The 17,948-nt window shown below is 40.4% G+C and overlaps 1 protein-coding gene across 2 annotated transcripts in view; it reads right to left on the reverse strand.

Annotated features, from left to right (window-relative positions):
• Positions 1 to 785: 785 nt before the first annotated feature.
• UBQLN1 (ubiquilin 1) overlaps positions 786 to 17,948 on the reverse strand; it is a 62,565-nt gene continuing 45,402 nt past the window's right edge. Inside the window, exons 7-11 of one of the 2 annotated variants that reach the window (XM_070048911.2) lie at positions 10,645 to 10,787; positions 7,276 to 7,359; positions 5,986 to 6,101; positions 5,279 to 5,447; positions 786 to 2,746 (exon numbers count right to left, since the gene is read on the reverse strand). In XM_070048911.2, coding sequence (XP_069905012.1) covers positions 2,594 to 2,746; positions 5,279 to 5,447; positions 5,986 to 6,101; positions 7,276 to 7,359; positions 10,645 to 10,787 — 665 coding nt within the window. In that variant the 3' untranslated portion in view covers positions 786 to 2,593. The remainder of the gene's footprint in view (positions 2,747 to 5,278; positions 5,448 to 5,985; positions 6,102 to 7,275; positions 7,360 to 10,644; positions 10,788 to 17,948) is intronic. The other variant, XM_070048916.2, reaches the window with a different exon arrangement.

Consider the following 17,948-nt stretch of genomic DNA (forward strand, 5'->3'; position numbering starts at 1 on the left):
CAGCACGAAGCTGAAAAGTCCTGAGCCAAAGCATCGTAAGTCAGCAACTATCTGTATCAGATCTAAGATAAACAGCTTAGAAATAAACAACAAAACTGTTTATAAGACTGCAGCAGTTGGGATGGTGCTGTGGCTTAGTGGGATGCAGTGCTGGCATCGCACAGAGGTGCTGGTTCTAGTCCCGGCTGCTCCACTTGTGATCCAGCTCTCTGTGGCCTGGGAAGCAGCAGAAGATGGCCCCTGATTCCATGTGGGAGATCCAGAAGAAGCTCCTGGCTCCTGGATCAGCACAGCTCTGGCTGTCATGGGCATCTGGGGAGTGAATCAGCGGACGGAAAACCCCTCTAACTCTGCCTTTCAAATAAATAAATCTTTAAAATTAAAAAAAAAAAAAAAAAAGTGGGGGGGGGTGGGATCCCATAGTAGCATGACTATATGGACAATAAAAAAAAAAAAAAAAAGACCGCAGGAGCAGCTGAAAGAAACATCCCCCAGTCCAGTGCACCCTTGTCAATCTTACTACCACTTTTATAGTAAGAAATCATGCCTTTGTCAAAGTCAAATAAATAACTGGTCAGATATCAATGAAGCAAGTGGAGCCCAAACTGCCTCCACCATACAGTGTACTAACATTTTATTTAGGGAAGCCTGAAAATCTACTAAAGGATAATCAAAACATCAAGCTGGGGTAAATAGACTGCAATAAGCCTTTTTAAAGACATGGTTAGAGATAATAAATTGAAGGTTATCTTTTTCCTTCTACAAAAGAGGCAAGACAAACCAAGTGTAAAAGCTAGAGATTTATTGTTATTTTGTGATTAATAAATCATCAAATTGGTTATGACACTGTCCCACACTGTCCCACCATTCACCATACACAAGCTTTTAAACCAGACTGAGGCATAAGGCAAAAAGAGCAAAGACACATGAATCCCTTCCTCTGCAACCTCCTCTCGTCATGCCTCCGCCGGACCGTCACGCATGCGCTCCTCCTGGGGGAAGCATCAGAACAGTGCATGGACTGGTGGGCAACCCGGCATCCTAACCTTTTCAAATAGCAAGCAACTTATCAAAGTAATGGAATTCAACTTGTAGTTTCCTTGATTTTATTGGTCTGACTCATTTTAGTTTAACATTTTAATTTTCTGTAACTGTACATGAGATAATATAATGACCTAAGAGAATACTGAACCAGAGTCAGCCAAATATATTACTGACCCTGAAGTTATGTTTTAATTGGTCCTAAAGGAATGTACCACCCCGACAGTTTGAGAGTTAGGCAAACAGAACTTCTGTGGGGAGGGAAGAAAATGGCTATAGAACAGCCAAATGTATTCGACATTGTTAAAACGGCTCTTTGTTGTTCACCCCTGAATACTTCATTACTACACTATATGCACAGAAATCCTAACAGAATCTTGGTTGCCAGTATTACTTAGGCTGGCCCAATCCAGGATAGACTCCGCCGCCCCACCCCCACCCCACTCCCCTTTCTCTGAGGCTCTGAAAAGCACAATATTTAACTATTTCTTAATAGAACTACCCAAACACTTCAGAAACAAGTGGCTCACAAATCATTTTAAATTCATGTATTGCCTGTGCATGAGAAAACTGATAAACCAAAAGATAGTCCTATTTGTATATGGCAATTAAAAATAACTGAAACATCAAGACACTTTCAGTGAAAGCAACATTTCAATTACAAATTGTAATGCCTGCTAAACTACCTATGGGCGAAGCTGAAAAGTCCTAGGCAAATGCATTTGTGGGTATACTACAGTGCTCCTTCAGTCTGCACAAAGAGTAAGATAATTTACAGTCACTCTGTGAATGCTGAGACAATGTTACATGATGTTGTCTGTACAATTAAATGTCCTTGAACAGACAGCCAAAATCAGCTTTTCTATTATAGTTTCCAATGAACCTGACTAACCGGCACTTTTGCTGAGAGATGTTTACCAAAGATGCTGTAAGATTCTATACAACTGGGAAATACTCAGCTTTCAGAGCATTTCCTATTCTTACTTTTGTGATTACAGGTGTTTGGGTCAAATACTGCAGTTTGTTTCTAGAAAGGTGCATTCTCTGTGTTGTATACAAATAAAGCAAAAATCATCAGGAGTATAAATCTTACAGCATTCTGTTTGCAAAAATACATGCCAAAGTCACAATAAGCAATATTGTACCACAAATTATAGAGCGCAAATGATTTGCTTCTTTTTAATGCTTTTATTCTACATAAATTACTACCATAGGCTAATGTTTAAAAAGCAAATAAACTGGACAGATGCAGGACCAAAATCAGTTCACCCAACTATAAAAGGTGATGTTTTAAAAAAATTACAATAAATGCAGAAGTGTTTGATGCATGCAGTAGCCTTAAATGAAAAAGCATTGATTCCCACGGTTCCAAAAAAGAAAAACACAGAAAAACCCACACATCTTACTGAACTCCACCTTAAAATCAATCATATTGGGTTTGTTTATAACAGCACAGAATTCCAAGAGTCAAAATGAAATAAAGCAGGTATTTTAAAGATTTAAGAGCCGTTATCAAAAATAAATTACATTTTTTCAAGATACAGAAATGCTGCTATGACGGCTGGGAGCCCAGTAACCTTTCAATAGCTGCGTTGATGTCACCTCCTGTTGCTATTAGCGCCTGCAAGTTTGCTTCACGGTTCAAAAATCCCATTGCACTGAGTTGTTCCAGTTGTTGCTGAAATCTGACTTCTGGATTCTGTAGCTGTTAAAGAAGGAAAATGAATCAAATTCTAAGGGAAATCAGTCCATGTCAGACACAAATGACTTTTTAAAACTTAACTGCTCTTTTATAACATATGTCGGTTTGTTCAGTTTTAAAACGCTCTTTTCTCTTGAAACACCTCCAACGTATACAAATGTACATTAGCACTTTATTTTGTTGCTTTTGAAAAATCTATCTGAAAAGCAGGAAGAGACCAATCAATCAAATGGATTGATATTCCATCAGCTGGTTCACTCCTGAAATGCCAATAGCTAAAGCCGGATCAGGCCAAAATAGGAGCCAGAAACTGAATCCACATGTCCCATATAGGTGGAAGGGACCCAAGTACTTGAACCATTAACCGCTGCCTTCCCAGGGTGTGCATTAGCACAGAGTAGAGCCAAGACTTGAATCTCAGATACGGGATATGGGTGTCCAAAGTTTCATATTGACCACTACGCCAAATGCTCGCCTCTACTTTGTTATTTTAAATGGTCTAGTTTATACCTAAACAATAACCAGTTAGGTCATACAACTGATGTAAAAAAAAAAAAACTTCAACCATTACTTTACATGCTCATGAACATGCAGAAAAACTTGGACATTTATATGTAAATTCAGAGTTCCCACTGACCAGTGTCCTAGAGCAGGCGTTTAGTCTAGAAGTTAAGACGCTTGTGTCCCACGCTGGGAATACCTGGGTTCAACCCCTTGCTCCTGATTCCAGCTTCCTATTATTGCAGACTTGGGAGGCAGCAATGATGGCTCAGGCAATTAAGTTCCTACTACCTATGAGTCGCTGGCTCCCAGTTCTGACAATGGTCCAGCCCAGCTGTCATATTTGGTGAGGGAACCAGCAGATGGGAGCGCACTCATGCTCACCTATAGAATTTTAAAGTTCCAATGAGGCTCAGAATGTGGATTACATTTCTGAACCAGCCATCCAACCTACAGCCTCAAAACTATACTCTTAATCCTAACGACTCAGCTGCGTCACATCTTTCTTCAGAAATGAGACTTGTAAAGTCTGGGGGCAACCACCTTTGTATAATGGTACATTATAAACGATTATTCTAAAGATAATAAACGTTTACAATGCAAGAATATTGGGGAGAGTCTATATTTTTAGCTTTATTTGTGAGGTATATATATGTAACACAAGTTACTACAGGTGGGCAGTGCTGCGGTTACATGGAGTGAGGTAAGCAGGATTGTTTTTCAAAGTCTAAATACAAAGACTACATATGTCCAGGATGTGCTCAAGATAATCAAGTTTCTACTCTTCTCTGACAAACTTTCATTAAACAATATTCAATTCAAATGGATTTTCCAACAGGAACTTCAAAAATTAATAATTTTAAAATGCAACTTCAAAAATTACATTCCTTGTAGCATTTCTTCAAGTACAAAAATGTTTTGTTTCGTGTCTGATATAGCACCAAAGTCAACTTTTGTAACATTTATTTTTAATTTCAACTTTTTTTTTTAAAGATTTATTTATTTGAAAGGCAGTTAGAGAGAGAGAGGGCTTCCATCTGCTGGTCTACTTCCCAGATGGCTGCGATGGCTGGGGATAGGCCAGGCCAAAACCAGGAGCCTGGAGCTTCATCTGGGGCTCCCACATGGGTGCAGGGGCCCAAGCACCTGGGCCATCTCCCGCTCTTTCCCAGACCATTAGCAGGGCGCTGGATGGGAAGTGGAGCAGCTGGGCTCTGAAGTGGTGCCCATTGGGATGCTGGTGTCACAGGCAGTGGCTCACATCACTATGCCACAATGCTGGCCTCCAATGTATTTTTTAAAAGATTTATTTGAAAGGCAGAGTTAGAGAGAGAGATGGAGAGATGGAAGAGATCTCCCATCTGTTGGTTTATTCCCCAAATGGCCTAAACTTCATCCTGGGCTCCAACATGGGAGGCAGGGGCCCACGTATTCGGGTCACCTTTTGCTGCTTTCCCATATTAGCATATTGGATTTGAAGTAGAAAGTAGAGGGGCAGGCACTGTGGCGTAGCAGGTAAAGCCACAGCCTACAGTGCTAGCATCCCATTTGTGTCAGTTTGAGACCCAGCTGCTTCTTTTCCGATCCTGCTCTCTGCTGTGGCCTGGGAAAGCAGTGGAAGATGGCCCCCAAGTCCTCGGGTCTCCGCACCCGCATGGGAGACCCAGAAGAAGCTCCTGGCTCCTGGCTTTGGATTGCCACAGCTCCAACCGCTGCGGCCAATTGGGGAGTGAACCAATGATGGAAGACCTTTCTTTTTCCGTCTCTCCTTCTCTCCGTGTAACTCTTTCAAATAAATAAATATTAAAAAAAAAAAAAGATAAAAGAAAGAAATAGAATAGCAGGGACTTGAACAGGCACTCAAATGGGATGCCAGTCTTTCACGCAGACACTAGCCCCTAGTCTCAGTATCTTTTAAATCTGTGCCTCTCATTAGTCTCTATACACTTAAGGACTGTGCTTTCCCCCTTTTTTCTCTTTCTGGAAATTTATGAAATGAAAGAATACTATCCATAAACAGAAAAGAGTTATTACCTGAGGATTTACTCCAGCAAGAGCCTGCAGCATCTGCTGAATAAACTGTTGGTGGCCAGGTTCGGTGGTCCCTGTTGTGGGGCTTGTGTTCTCACTGGCTGTAGTGTTAGATCCATTGGTTCCTGAAGAGCCTCCAGTGTTTCCCAAGGCCCCCAGGCCAGGAGTAAACCTAGAGGAAGAACAAACAGGTCATAAACTAGAGGATAGGAGTCAATCAGTTACGTTTTAACATACTATTAACTGAATTATCTTCTTAATAAACACTTGTAATTCTGAAAACTCTGATTTGGGAACTTGCACTGTGGCGCAGTGTGTTAAGCTGCCACCATATGAGTGCTGGTTCAAGTCCCAGCTGCCCCACTTCCAATACAGCTGCCTGCTAATGGCCTGGGAAAAGCAGAAGATGGCCCAAGTGCTTGGAATCCTGCCACTCATGTGGGAGACTGGGAAGAATCTCCTGGCTCCTGGCTACAGCCTGGCCCTGCCCTGGCTATTGCAGCTATTTGGGGAATGAATCAGCAGAATCTCTCTCTCTTTGGCTCTGCCTTTCAAATAAATACATCTTTAAAAAAAAAAAAAAAAAAAAAAAAAAAAAAAAAAAAACTAAAAATAATCACAACCAAAAAAGGCAGAATGATATTAACCCTGAAATTCTCAGAGAAAGTTAACCATTATACACTTTCATAATCTTCCTCAAATAAACTTACCCTGGAATGAGGCCAGGGGCTTCTGTTGCTAATGTCTGTAAACCCTGCTGAATCTGTAACAAGGCCTGCATTGCTCTAGGGTTTGACATTGCTGACAGTGTATCAGGATTCTGCATCTAAAGGAAAAAGAAAATCGAGGGTTACAAGGGAATTAAAATCAGTGAAGGTAAATTCTTATATCTTTACTTGTGTTTTCAGAGAAAATCTAAAACCTCACTCCTGGACACTGGTTATCCATTAGTTTCTTTCCCAAAATAACAAGCATTTCCTCTTTTACAGCAAATCACTACCTGACCTCCCCCCAAGTCCATCAGCAAAGCCATTCCCATAATGGTGGACACTCTGGAAGCCGCCACTCCTCCCATGCTCCAACAGAAGATTACAAATATTATTTCCAAGAGACACCTCCAACTACACAAGTTATACACATGGTAGTACTGTGAAAGCCACACATTCCTCCTGAACAAGTGTTACCTGTAACAAGTTTACAACTAACGTACACTCTGAAACAATAGTTCCAAATCTGAAGTTAATACAGATGTCCTGAGTTTAGCCTCACTGCTTCCAAATATACACCACCTGACTGACCAAAAAAGGAAGACTTACACCATTTCCATAGATCAAGGACACTAACTAACCTTGGACAATGGTTCACAGGCCTGGGAATTATCTGCATAATCTATAAAGCCCTAGAGCTACCAGTTTCAAAATACCAAGATCGATGCCTCTTTTATCTTTTTCAAATAATAAAATATCATGGCAATCTCAAGTACTTTTTTAAAAAATAGAATCTTCCTTATTTGACGACACTAACACTTTTACTAACTCCAAATCTGAGGAACTGAGATCTACCCCTTGGAAGGCAGGCATTCTACTAGTTTGAGAAAAATTAAAACATTACAAAGAAAACAAACCTTGCAAAGTAAGACTGGGTAGCTCTTTCCTGTTACTTGAGATTAGTTAAACCATAAAGCGTAACATGAAGGAAGCACGTCAATGTTAGTAAAGAGAAAGGAAATGGTATGGTATTAACAAAGCATTCAAAATCCCAAGTCCTCAAAAGAAAAAATAAAATGGTTCTTCCCTCAGAATTTATGTTTAAGAAAGAGGAGTCAAAGATCAGCAGTGAAATGGGGTTCAGTTAGATCAAGCTGAGTTCTCTACAAACTGACAGGATATCCTATTCCAGTCTCTGTTCTGCCATCAGCCAGAGAAGATCGAGGAAAGTGGTCAGCATCAAAGTTTCAAGCAAATCATTACTGAAGACAGCTGGCATCTTTTCTTACTCACTTGTTGAAGGAAAGTTGGGAGCTGTTGTCTCATTTGTTCTTGAAGCTGAGGATTTCCAGCAAATAGGGGATTATTCAGCATCATCTATGGGGCAAGTGTTCAAACAATTTTAACTGGAAATATCGGAAACAAGTAATGTACCTTGTTTAATATTCTATCTTCCCACAAGTGCCCAAGCTGGCACTTAAAAGGGAGGAAGGTAGAAACTAAATTAAAAAGGAAAAGGGAAAATATTATCCACAAAAGAGATCTCCAGGAAAAAACAAAACCACGACATCTTCTCTCAATGAGAATGGCGATTATGATAATGACATGCAATACCCTACAAATAAAAGTAATCGTATTTTAGACTTTTCCTTGAGCAAAGGTGAATTTTTGCCCTTGAAAGAAAATTGGGAGTGACTGGCTTCACGAGGAAACATGTTCTGCTACACTGACAGGATAAACATAAACATCAATACAGGAAACTTGCTCAGAAACCTCCACACGTAAGAGGCCAGTACAGAGAAAAATTCAGATCTGGAACCACTATATCTATCTGCCTCCTACAAAACAGCTATATTTGGTCCAGAAAAATAATACCACAAAAAGCAACCACCTTGCCAGAGAAATGGAGCTGCTGGAGGAAAATCGGCCAGAACTAGCTCTGACAGTCTCTGGGGAAAGTGTTAAAATGCTGTAAGACCTGAGAGATGTAAATCCATTTGAGAACACCAAGATTAGCAGCTGCATTTCACCTCGCTACCACCAGAGATGGGAAAATTAACATTATCTCCTAACTTTCAAATAGGTGTTGAGAATTTAAAAGTCAGGGCCAATATTCACATGATTTTGGATACTCAAAAATAAGATTTCAATACACAATCAGCATAACCAGAAATTAATAAATTATCCTAGCTTCAAGAGACAAATTTTACATCATTTTGCTCCAGGTGGAGTGAAAACTCCACCTAACAATGCTGAACTGGCAACCTATTGACCTGTCCAAAGTCTGGACAGGAAAACGGGCCTTGTCCTCAGGCAGTCAGCCACGCTTATAAGAGCAATTATATATAAATGTTGGAAGCAGAGAACTCTCCCCTCCCTCCTTCAGGTAATCTCTTACTGCAAAGTGGCTCATTTAATTCCAACACAATAATCCAAACAGAAAAATGCCAGACAGTGTTTGATTGTTGATAGATATATAGTATTTCTTTCAAAGGGATCAGTAAGTTCCCAGTAATACCCACTTGAGGTCAACAAACTTGTCTCTTTACTGCCTCCAGTAAAATACTTCTTAATTATAAACACATTAATGAAGTTACCACATTTATCTTCAGGATTTATGTCATTTAAACCAATTAGAAAAATTATGTAATTTTAAATTTACTCATTCCTTCTCAGAAAATAATTTTATTTGATTAAGCTGTTTCCTAACTTACCTGTTTATATCACAATATAGATTTTACACTACTCTTTTTTGAATATTTAATATCAAAAGCAAAATAGAGAAGCTACAAAGCAAAATCTTCTGATAACCAAAATATATTGTAAAAGTTTCTAAATTGGCTAAAATAAGACATCCACATCTAACATTCTTTGTCAACAAAAAACACTATGTGTAAGTACTCAGGGCACTTTATAAATGTAAAAGTACTGCTATTTTAATTGGTGAGGAATGTGCTTACCCCATTTAAGTCCCAAGTTTTCAATTCTGAAACTATTTAAATGACATAATATCTATTCCAAAGTTACCCTAAGTAGTGTATTTATTGCTCAATTTAAGTTTAGAGGTGCCCTATACATAAGGTTATGAAATATATTGAGTTTTTAAATCAGATTTCAAAATACACACATTCAATTTTATTAAACATACATTTAAGGCTGAATAGGATTACTGTACATACATATTTTCTCCATTTATTTTAAACAAATACGAACATTTTAGCTTAATTTACTGTCCAAAATGGTTCTGATTAAGGTGAGTTCAAGCACTTAATATAGTTGTAACTCAGTCTGATAATATTCATATGAATAAACAGTTTCACATAATGAACCGACAATATACAAAATTTCAAATATACAAATTACCCTAAGAACCTGTACTTCCAATTCCACAAATATTGTTGTGAGAATTATACCTCAAAAACATCTGCTATATAATGGAATCAATATGGTTCTAGCTTTTAGAAAATGAAAACCATTATGTTTAATAAAGCAAAGTGATTTAAGAAATAGGATTAACTATAAATGAAAATATCTCAAATTCTTTACACTCAACAGAGGCCACTTTTCATAGGCAGCAAATATAAATGATACTCAAGGCTTAATTCACATTTTCCATAGTATTTCAAACCCAGGGGCGCTGAACCTAGAGAGTACATCAAAATCACCTAAGGAACTGGAAGGGAGGGTAGGGACCCAACACCATTAAAGGTTTAAGCATAAGCACTGTAAGTTCCCAAGTGATACTGAACGTTCAGTCAGTGTTGAAATTCACTGATTTTCTTAGTTATGTTCTCTTAGGTCCAATATATTAACATTGGGGAATGGGGGAGAGGGCAATCTTTAACAAATGAGAACATCATTCCTACAAATCCCTGTCTGGAGGGCAGAGTTCAGCCAAGTTAAAGAAGCCGCAACCCACACTGGAAGCTCTAGGTTCCTTACCCAGCTCCAGTCCCGACTGCAGCTTCCTGCTAATGCAACTCTGGGGGGCAGCACTGATGGCTCAAGTCCTGGTGTCCCTCCCTGTCATCCATGCAGGGGACCTGGACTGTGTCCTCACTGTCCATGCAGGAGACCTAGACTGAGTGCCCGGCTCCTGGTTCTAAGAACCACTCAGGTCCACCCTGGCTGTTGTGGGCATTTAGAGCATGAACCAGTAGATAACTCTCAATAATTTTAAATTAAAAACAAAAAGTTCTCCCTCTGCCATTAACAAAAAATTTCAGGCTGTTTTACAACTGACATTTTGAAAATGAGTGCTATAATCTGAATGATCTAATAAATGAAAGTATTTCAAAATATTAATTTTGTTCTTAACTGCTACATTTCACAGAAGACTATATCCTCGAGAGAGAGCAATCCAAAACTTTAGTCATCTCCTAACTCAATACACGCATATGTAAAGTAAACCTGCACTTGTTTTTTCATCAAAGAATGGTAGACTTTCTAGTCAATGACTGGCAGGGACAAAATTTTTAATTATACATCAATTATTAATTTACTGCAAAGACACAAACGGCCCCCAACACTGGAGGTAGTTTACCTACATTTTCAGTGTGTTAGGAAAGCACACAAAACATCCATGTGCCAAAATCAGCATTGCTGCACCAGGCTATTTCAGTGCACACTACACAGCTCTTTCAGTAGCAATTCCAAACTCACCTGCGCAGCAAGGTCCGGGTTCTGGCTTAGTGACTGCATCATGCTTCTCATGTAGGGGGCAGACAACATATTTTGCATAAGTTGTGGGTTTTCAGTTATTTGTTGCAATAAGCTCTGCATTCCTGGTGTATTGAACATACTAGCTGAAAGTTTGTTTTTAGAAAATAAAAATAAAAAAGGTATTATATTATGAAAAAAATACAAAAACAAAAGTTACAGCTTTAAAATATATACTGAATTAGAACTAGAGATGAACACATTAGTCCTTTTTATCAACAAATTCATTTTATTGGTCAACAGGAGCCTGAAAATATTCCATGGAAGTAATTCTGAAGTTTTCAACTGCATGCCATTTGAGCAGTGTGATGAAATCTCATGCCAGGCACTGGTGCCATGGTGCAGAGGGTTAAGCCACCTCTTGCAACACCACCATCCCGTACTGGAGTGTCAGAATGCTGGCTATTCTGCTTCTTATACTAATGCATCTGGGAAGGCAATGGAAGATGGCCCAAGTACTAGGGCCCTCACCACCCAGGCAAGAGACCCAGAGGGAGTCCCTGGTTCCTGGATTCAGGCTGGCCCAGCCCTGGCTGTTGTGGCCATTTCAGAAGTCAATCAGTGATGTAATGTTGTTTTTGTTTTTCAAAGATTTACTTGAAAGTCAGAGTTACACAGAGAGAGAAGGAGAGGCAGAAAGAGAAAGAAGAGAGGTCTTCTATCTGCCGGTTCACTCCCCAGTTGGCCACAATGGCCAGAGCTGCGCTGATCTGAAGCCAGGAGCTTCTTCCAGGTCTCCCATGCAGGTGCAGGGGCCCAAGAAGTTGGGCCATAGTCCACTGCTTTCCCAAGCCACCTCAGAGAGCTGGATAGGAAGTCGAACAGCTGGGACTCGAACTGGCACCCAAATGGGACGCCAGCACTGCAGGTGGCAGCTTTACCTACTACACCACAGTGCCAGCCCCTCAGTGATATAATGTTATCTCTCTGTCTCTCCCTGTCTATAGCTCTGCCTTTCCAATAAACAGAATTAAATCCTTAAAAAAAAAAAAAAAATCTCATGCCATCCTGCTCTGTCCCCTCCCTAGCGTATCCACACTGCCTGCCAGTTAGCCCTTAGCAGCCATCTTGGTCATCAGACTGATTGCTGCAGATGACAGTACTTATGTTCTAGCTACTTTATTTGACCTAATGACAGCCCCAAAATACAACTGTGGGGTGGTGATGGCAAAAGCTATTAAGAACTTTCAGTGAAGAGGTGAAAGGTCTTGACTTATATGAAAAAAGGAAGTATGATGAGTTTACAAATATCTTTAGTAAGAAAGAATACTGTAGCAATTAAATTATGAAGAAAGAAAAGGAAATTTATGCTAATGTTACTATCATCCCTTAAACTGCAAAAAGGTACAGCCACAATGCATAAGTGCTTACTAAAATGGAAAAGGTATTAGTGCATGTATGGGAAAAATACATACTAGAATAATTTTAAACATTCTGGTTGCATTTAACAGTAAAATCATATCCAAAGGAAAGGTTAGGTTCTACAGTCAATTTATGGCAAAAATTAGAAACAGTCAAACTGTTGAAAAATCCTGTAAGTGAAGGAAGACTGAACCAACTCTTCCTTCAGGACTGCCGAAGACTGCTTAAGTAAATCAGATGCAGCATTCCCACTCAAGGAGGAATACCTTCAAGCCCCGTGAGTATTAGATGAAAAGTCTCCATCCCAATCCCACTGAGTGCTGATGCTGAGTGGAATGGAGGCACAGTAAACCTCTGTAAGACCTCAGAGCACAGCTATGTGTCTCAGCCAGAGTCCCTTGGTCCAACTCCAATGAACAATCCAATTGTGGGCAAGTTATTTACTTTCTTCATACTTTAATTTCTCCATCTATAAAATGGAGAAAACTGCATCCACTTTACAGGATGAATGTGATCAACTCATATGTAAAGCACTTGTTAAAAAAATGCTCCTCTTATTTCTCTTCTTTTTTACTGCGAACTGCAGTTGGATTTAGCTGAATTCAGTAGGTGATGACAACTATATTTATGCAAATTTTCTCTGAAAGCTAATTAATTTAACTCACACCCAGATTTTTGGTTGCTGACTAGATATACTCAAATTGAAACATATTCTCAAACCTATCATCTCAATTAATTAGCTGTTTCATTTCCCATTTGCTCTTCTTTCTTCCATATGGTACAGTTGTATTGGGATTAAAGCATTGACTCTTCCCACTCACCCTTACAGTTTATCATTCTACTGTTTGCTTGTTTTCTAAAGATTTATTTATTTGAAAGTCAAAGCTACACAGAAAGAGAGCTCTTCCATCTGCTGGTTCAGCCAGGGCTGAGCCAGGCTCTCCCATGTGGGTGGCAAGAGCCTAAACACTTGGGCCATCTTCTGCTGCTTTTCCCAGGCCATTAGCAGGCAGCTGGATGAGAAGTAGAGCAGCTGAGACATGAACCAGCACCCATTCCACCCATATGAGATGCTTCACCCACCATGCCAGAGCACCAGCTCCTCATTCTACTGTTTTTAATCTTTGCTTTTTCTACTTTCTCATGTCTTACCTTTACTTTTTTCCACATAACATACTGGCAAACTACAACTCACAGGACAAATTAGCCCACAATAGCCCACAACCTGTTTCTATACAGTCCCTGAGATAAAAATTTTTAACCTTTTTAAATGGTTATGGGAGAAAACTTAAAGGGAAATGTTTTGTGATATGTTGAAACTATCTGAAATTCAACTTTCAGTATCCACAAACACCATTTTATTGGCAAAACTACGCTCACTTGTTGATTGTCTATGGGTGCTTGGGCAGTACAAAACCAGAGCTGAGTGTCTGAGACATGTCTGACTATGGTGCTATCACTGTTCCACACTGCTCTCAGAGTCAGCTGTCCCACATGCTCATGAAATCACGGCAGCATGGCGGTGACATTGTTTCATTCCCCACAGTCCACGTGTCCTCCAGGCCAGACAGAGAAAAAGGGGAGAGAACAGTTGTGTTTATTATGCACTGGCACTCAAGAATACACACACACAGACTTAACACAATATTCCCCCACCCATAGGAAAGCAATGGGCAGGAAAATTAAGAAATGTTAAAATAAAATGAAGTATCTTATCAAAGCCAAATTTCTTTGAAACAAATGAGCTTCAAAGTTGAGTCTGTAAGTGGTTTACTTGTTGGTCAATCAACAAAAACTAGTAATGGCAGTGATCAAATAGAATAGTTAATTAAATCCTGATTACAGCAGACAAATAAGTGTACTAAGAAAAAACAAACTTAAGTCTATTAGTCTTGTGGGAAGAACAGATTTTTCTCAGAGTTAAGGACTGTGGGTACAATATTATTATCCAATTTAAGGGGCCAGCATCATGGTATAGCAGGTTAAGCTATTGATACCTGTACCCCATAATGGAGTGCCGGTTTAAGTCCCAGTTTCTCCACTTCTGATTCATCTCCCTACTAAGGTGGCTTTGAAATCAAACAAGATGGAACAAGTGTCCTGATTCCAGCCTGGTCTTGGCCAGCCCCAGCCATTGAGGTCATTTGGGGGAATGAACCAGCAGATGGAAAATCTCTTTTTCTCACTTCATCACCCTCAAATAAATAAATCTTTTAAAATATGTACGTACACACATGTCCAGTTTAAAATACACAAATGACTTTGAATTGTATTCCTGGGCTCCTAATAAGTGAACAATTTTTATAAAGAGTTATTTTTATTTATTTGAAAGGCAGAGTGACAGAGACAGGGAGACAGGAAGAAAAAGTTTGCTCAGTTCCTATTTGAAGAGTCAATGCCACATCTGAAGTGACTGGAAAATGCTTTAACAAACAGCATGCAACAAATAGGGTAACATTATTCTTAAAGAAGTCAGAAAATACTATTTCAGAAAAACCTGAAGTAGAATCTGGTAAGATGTGCTACATCTGATGTTTGTAAAACCGTGCTTGGAGAATTGAAAGGATTCAGATTCACAACATTTGCAGAAACATAAGGTATCTAAATACTCCGGTTATTTACTGTTGTATTCATCAGCAGGTAGTCTGTAGAACGTATTTTAAGCTATAATGTTATTGAACCAGTAGGAGTATCAATGAGGAGCACCATTCACTCTTAACCAGAGACAATTCCATAATTTTGTTAATAGCTCAACATCCTAACACACGCAAACAAAAAGCAGGTTGATGCTCTCTGCTGTGGCCTGGGAAAGCAGTGGAGGATGGCCCGAGTCCTTGGGCCCCTGCACCCAGAGGAAGCTCCTGGCTTCAGATTGGCCCAGTTCCAGCTGTTGCAGCCATTTGGAGATTGAATCAGCAGATGGCAGATGGCAGACTCTCTCTCTCTACCTCTACCTTTCACATAAATAGCACCAAAAAAAAAAAAAAAAAAAAAGACAGAAAGAAAGAAATCTGGTATTACAAAATGAACGTTTTCTAGAGACCTGATGATGTTTCTCGATGAATCCAGCACTTACGTATGAACCTCTTACCTTGGCAGTCATTTTCACATCAACTCTTGTTTCACAGCAATCTCAAACTGCTTTTATTACTATTATTTATTTTATTATTTAATTTTATATTTATTTTATTACTTACTTACTTATTATTTATTTATTTATTTGAAAGACAGAGTTAGAGAGGTAGAAACAGAGAAAAAAGTCTTCCATCTACTGGTTCACTCCCCAGTTGGCCGCACTGGCTGGAGTTGTGCCGATCTGAAGCCAGGAGCCAGGAGCTTCCTCTGGTCTACCCATGTGGGTGCAGGAGCCCAAGGACTTGGGCCATCTTACACAGCTTTCCCAGGCCACAGCAGAGAGCTGGATCGGAAGAGGAGCAACTGGGAATAGAACCGGAGCCCACATGGGGTTGCTGGCGCTTCAGGCAGGGCTTTAACCCGCTGCGCCATAGCGCCGGCCCACAAACTGTTTTTATATACTTCTTATGCTGCCAAACATTAAGAAGAAACAAGGCCGGCGCAGTGGCTCACTTGGCTAGTCCTCCGCCTGCGGCACCAGCACCCCAGGTTCTAGTCCCAGTTGGAGTGCCAGGTACTAGTCCCAGTTGCTCCTCTTCCAGTCCAGCTCTCTGCTGTGGCCTAGGAGGGGACAGGAGGATGGCCCAAGTGCTTGGGTCCCTGCACCAGCAAGGGAGACCAGCAGGAAGCACCTGGCTCCTGGCGCCAGCCGTAGCGGCCATTAAGAGAGTAAACCAACAGAAGGAAGACCTTTCTCTCTCTCTCACTGTTTATATCTGTCTTTCTCTAACTCTGCCTGTCAAAAAATTTTAAAAAAATAAAAAAAAAATAAACAAGATCACCATTTTTGCAAATCTGCCAACTTATATTTGAGTTCACACTACCAGCAGTATTTTTTTCAGAACTCAATGCAAGTACAAGGAAAATTCTATATTTCAAAACTGATCTAACAGGGCTGGCACTGTGGCACAGAGGATAAAATTGCTGCCTGCAATGCCAGCATCCCATACAGGCACGTGTTCGTGTCCTGGCTGCTCCACTTCCAACCCAGCTCCCTGCTAACAGCCTGGGAAAAGCAGATGGCTCTAGTGTTTGGATCCCTGCCACCCACGTGTGAAACCCAGATGAAGCTCTTGGCTTCAATCCAGCCCAGCCCTTGCCATTGTGGCGATCTAGAAAATAAACCAACAGAGGGAAGATCTGTAACTGACTTTCAAATAAACAAACAAATCTTAAAAAAAAAAAAAAAAAAGATAAAGATAAACTAATTAACCATAACTGAGGAGTTACCACCTAACAAGTTTCAATTTGAAGTGATTAACCTGCAATGTACTGGCAGTCAAATGGCAAAAGAATCTAGCAGAACTCTAATAATGCCTTCTGAACTGATAAGTATACTATTAAAATCATATACTTTTCGAATGAGCTCATGTTCTGAATGAAATACTCATCACATATCACCATTAGATGAACAGGGACAATCAATTTTGTAAATTCCAGTTAAAGAAAATGTTATTCCTCCTAAAGCCCAGTCCTCTAATTGGCAAATATATATTAAGATAATTCAACTTGGGGCCGGTGCTGTGGCTCACTTAGTTAATACTCTGCCTTGCGGCGCCGGCATTCCATATGGGTGCCGGGTTCTAGTCCCAGTAGCTCCTCTTCCAGTCCAGCTCTCTGCTGTGGCCCAGGAGGGCAGTGGAGGATGGCCCAACTGCTTGGGCCCTGCACCTGCATAGGAGACCAGGAGGAAGCACCTGGCTCCTGGCTTCGGATTGGCGCAGTGCACTGGTGGCAGCAGCCATCTGGGGGGTGAATCAACAGAAGGAAGACCTTCCTCTCTGTCTCTCTCTCTCACTAACTCTGCCTATCAAAATAAAATAAAATGAAATAAAAAATTAAAAAAAAGAAATTTCAACTCTATATTTTAGGTTTCATAAATAAAAAATTTTGTTCTCTAATAATATAATGTTCTTAATTTTGCCTTCTGGCCTGCAAAACCTTAAGGATTGGGGCCAGCACTGTGGCACTGCAGGTTAAGCTGCTGTCTGTGGTGCCAGCATCCTATATAGGAGCCAGTTCGGGTTCCAGCTGCTCCACTTCTGATACAGCTCCCTGGCTAGTGCACCTGGAAAATCAATGGAAGATAGCCCCAATCTTTGGGCCCCTGCAGCCACATGGGAGACTGAAAGAGGCTTCTGGTCTCTGGACTGGTCCAGCCCCAGCTGTCACAGCCATTTGGGGAGTAAACCAGAAGACAGAAGATCTCTCTCTTTAACTGCATCTAAGTAAAATAAATAAATCTTAAACACACACATACACACACACACACACACACACACACACAACACCTAAAGTATTAACTGACCCTTTACTTAAGAGTTTGCAGACTCATACTCAAGATTTCCTCAGTTTCTACAGTAACTGACAACAGGGTTAAAGGAAAATTGACGAATTTCATCTTCGTATGTGTATGTATAAATATTTGCATCAAATTCTGAGCTGAATATGAATCACAATAGTATACAAATATGCTAACAATTTGATAGGCCAGTGAAGTTCATTTTGCTATTTTGTTTTCCTTTGATTGAAATATTACTAGCCGGCGCCGCGGCTCACTAGGCTAATCCTCCGCCTTGCAGCGCCGGCACACCGGGTTCTAGTCCCGGTCGGGGCGCCGGATTCTGTCCTGGTTGCCCCTCTTCCAGGCCAGCTCTCTGCTGTGGCCAGGGAGTGCAGTGGAGGATGGCCCAAGTGCTTGGGCCCTGCACCCGCATGGGAGACCAGGATAAGTACCTGGTTCCTGCCAT

Source organism: Oryctolagus cuniculus, chromosome 1 (assembly GCF_051225735.1).
Source record: "Oryctolagus cuniculus isolate XC-2025 breed Fujian yellow rabbit chromosome 1, ASM5122573v1, whole genome shotgun sequence".
NCBI lineage: Eukaryota > Metazoa > Chordata > Mammalia > Lagomorpha > Leporidae > Oryctolagus > Oryctolagus cuniculus.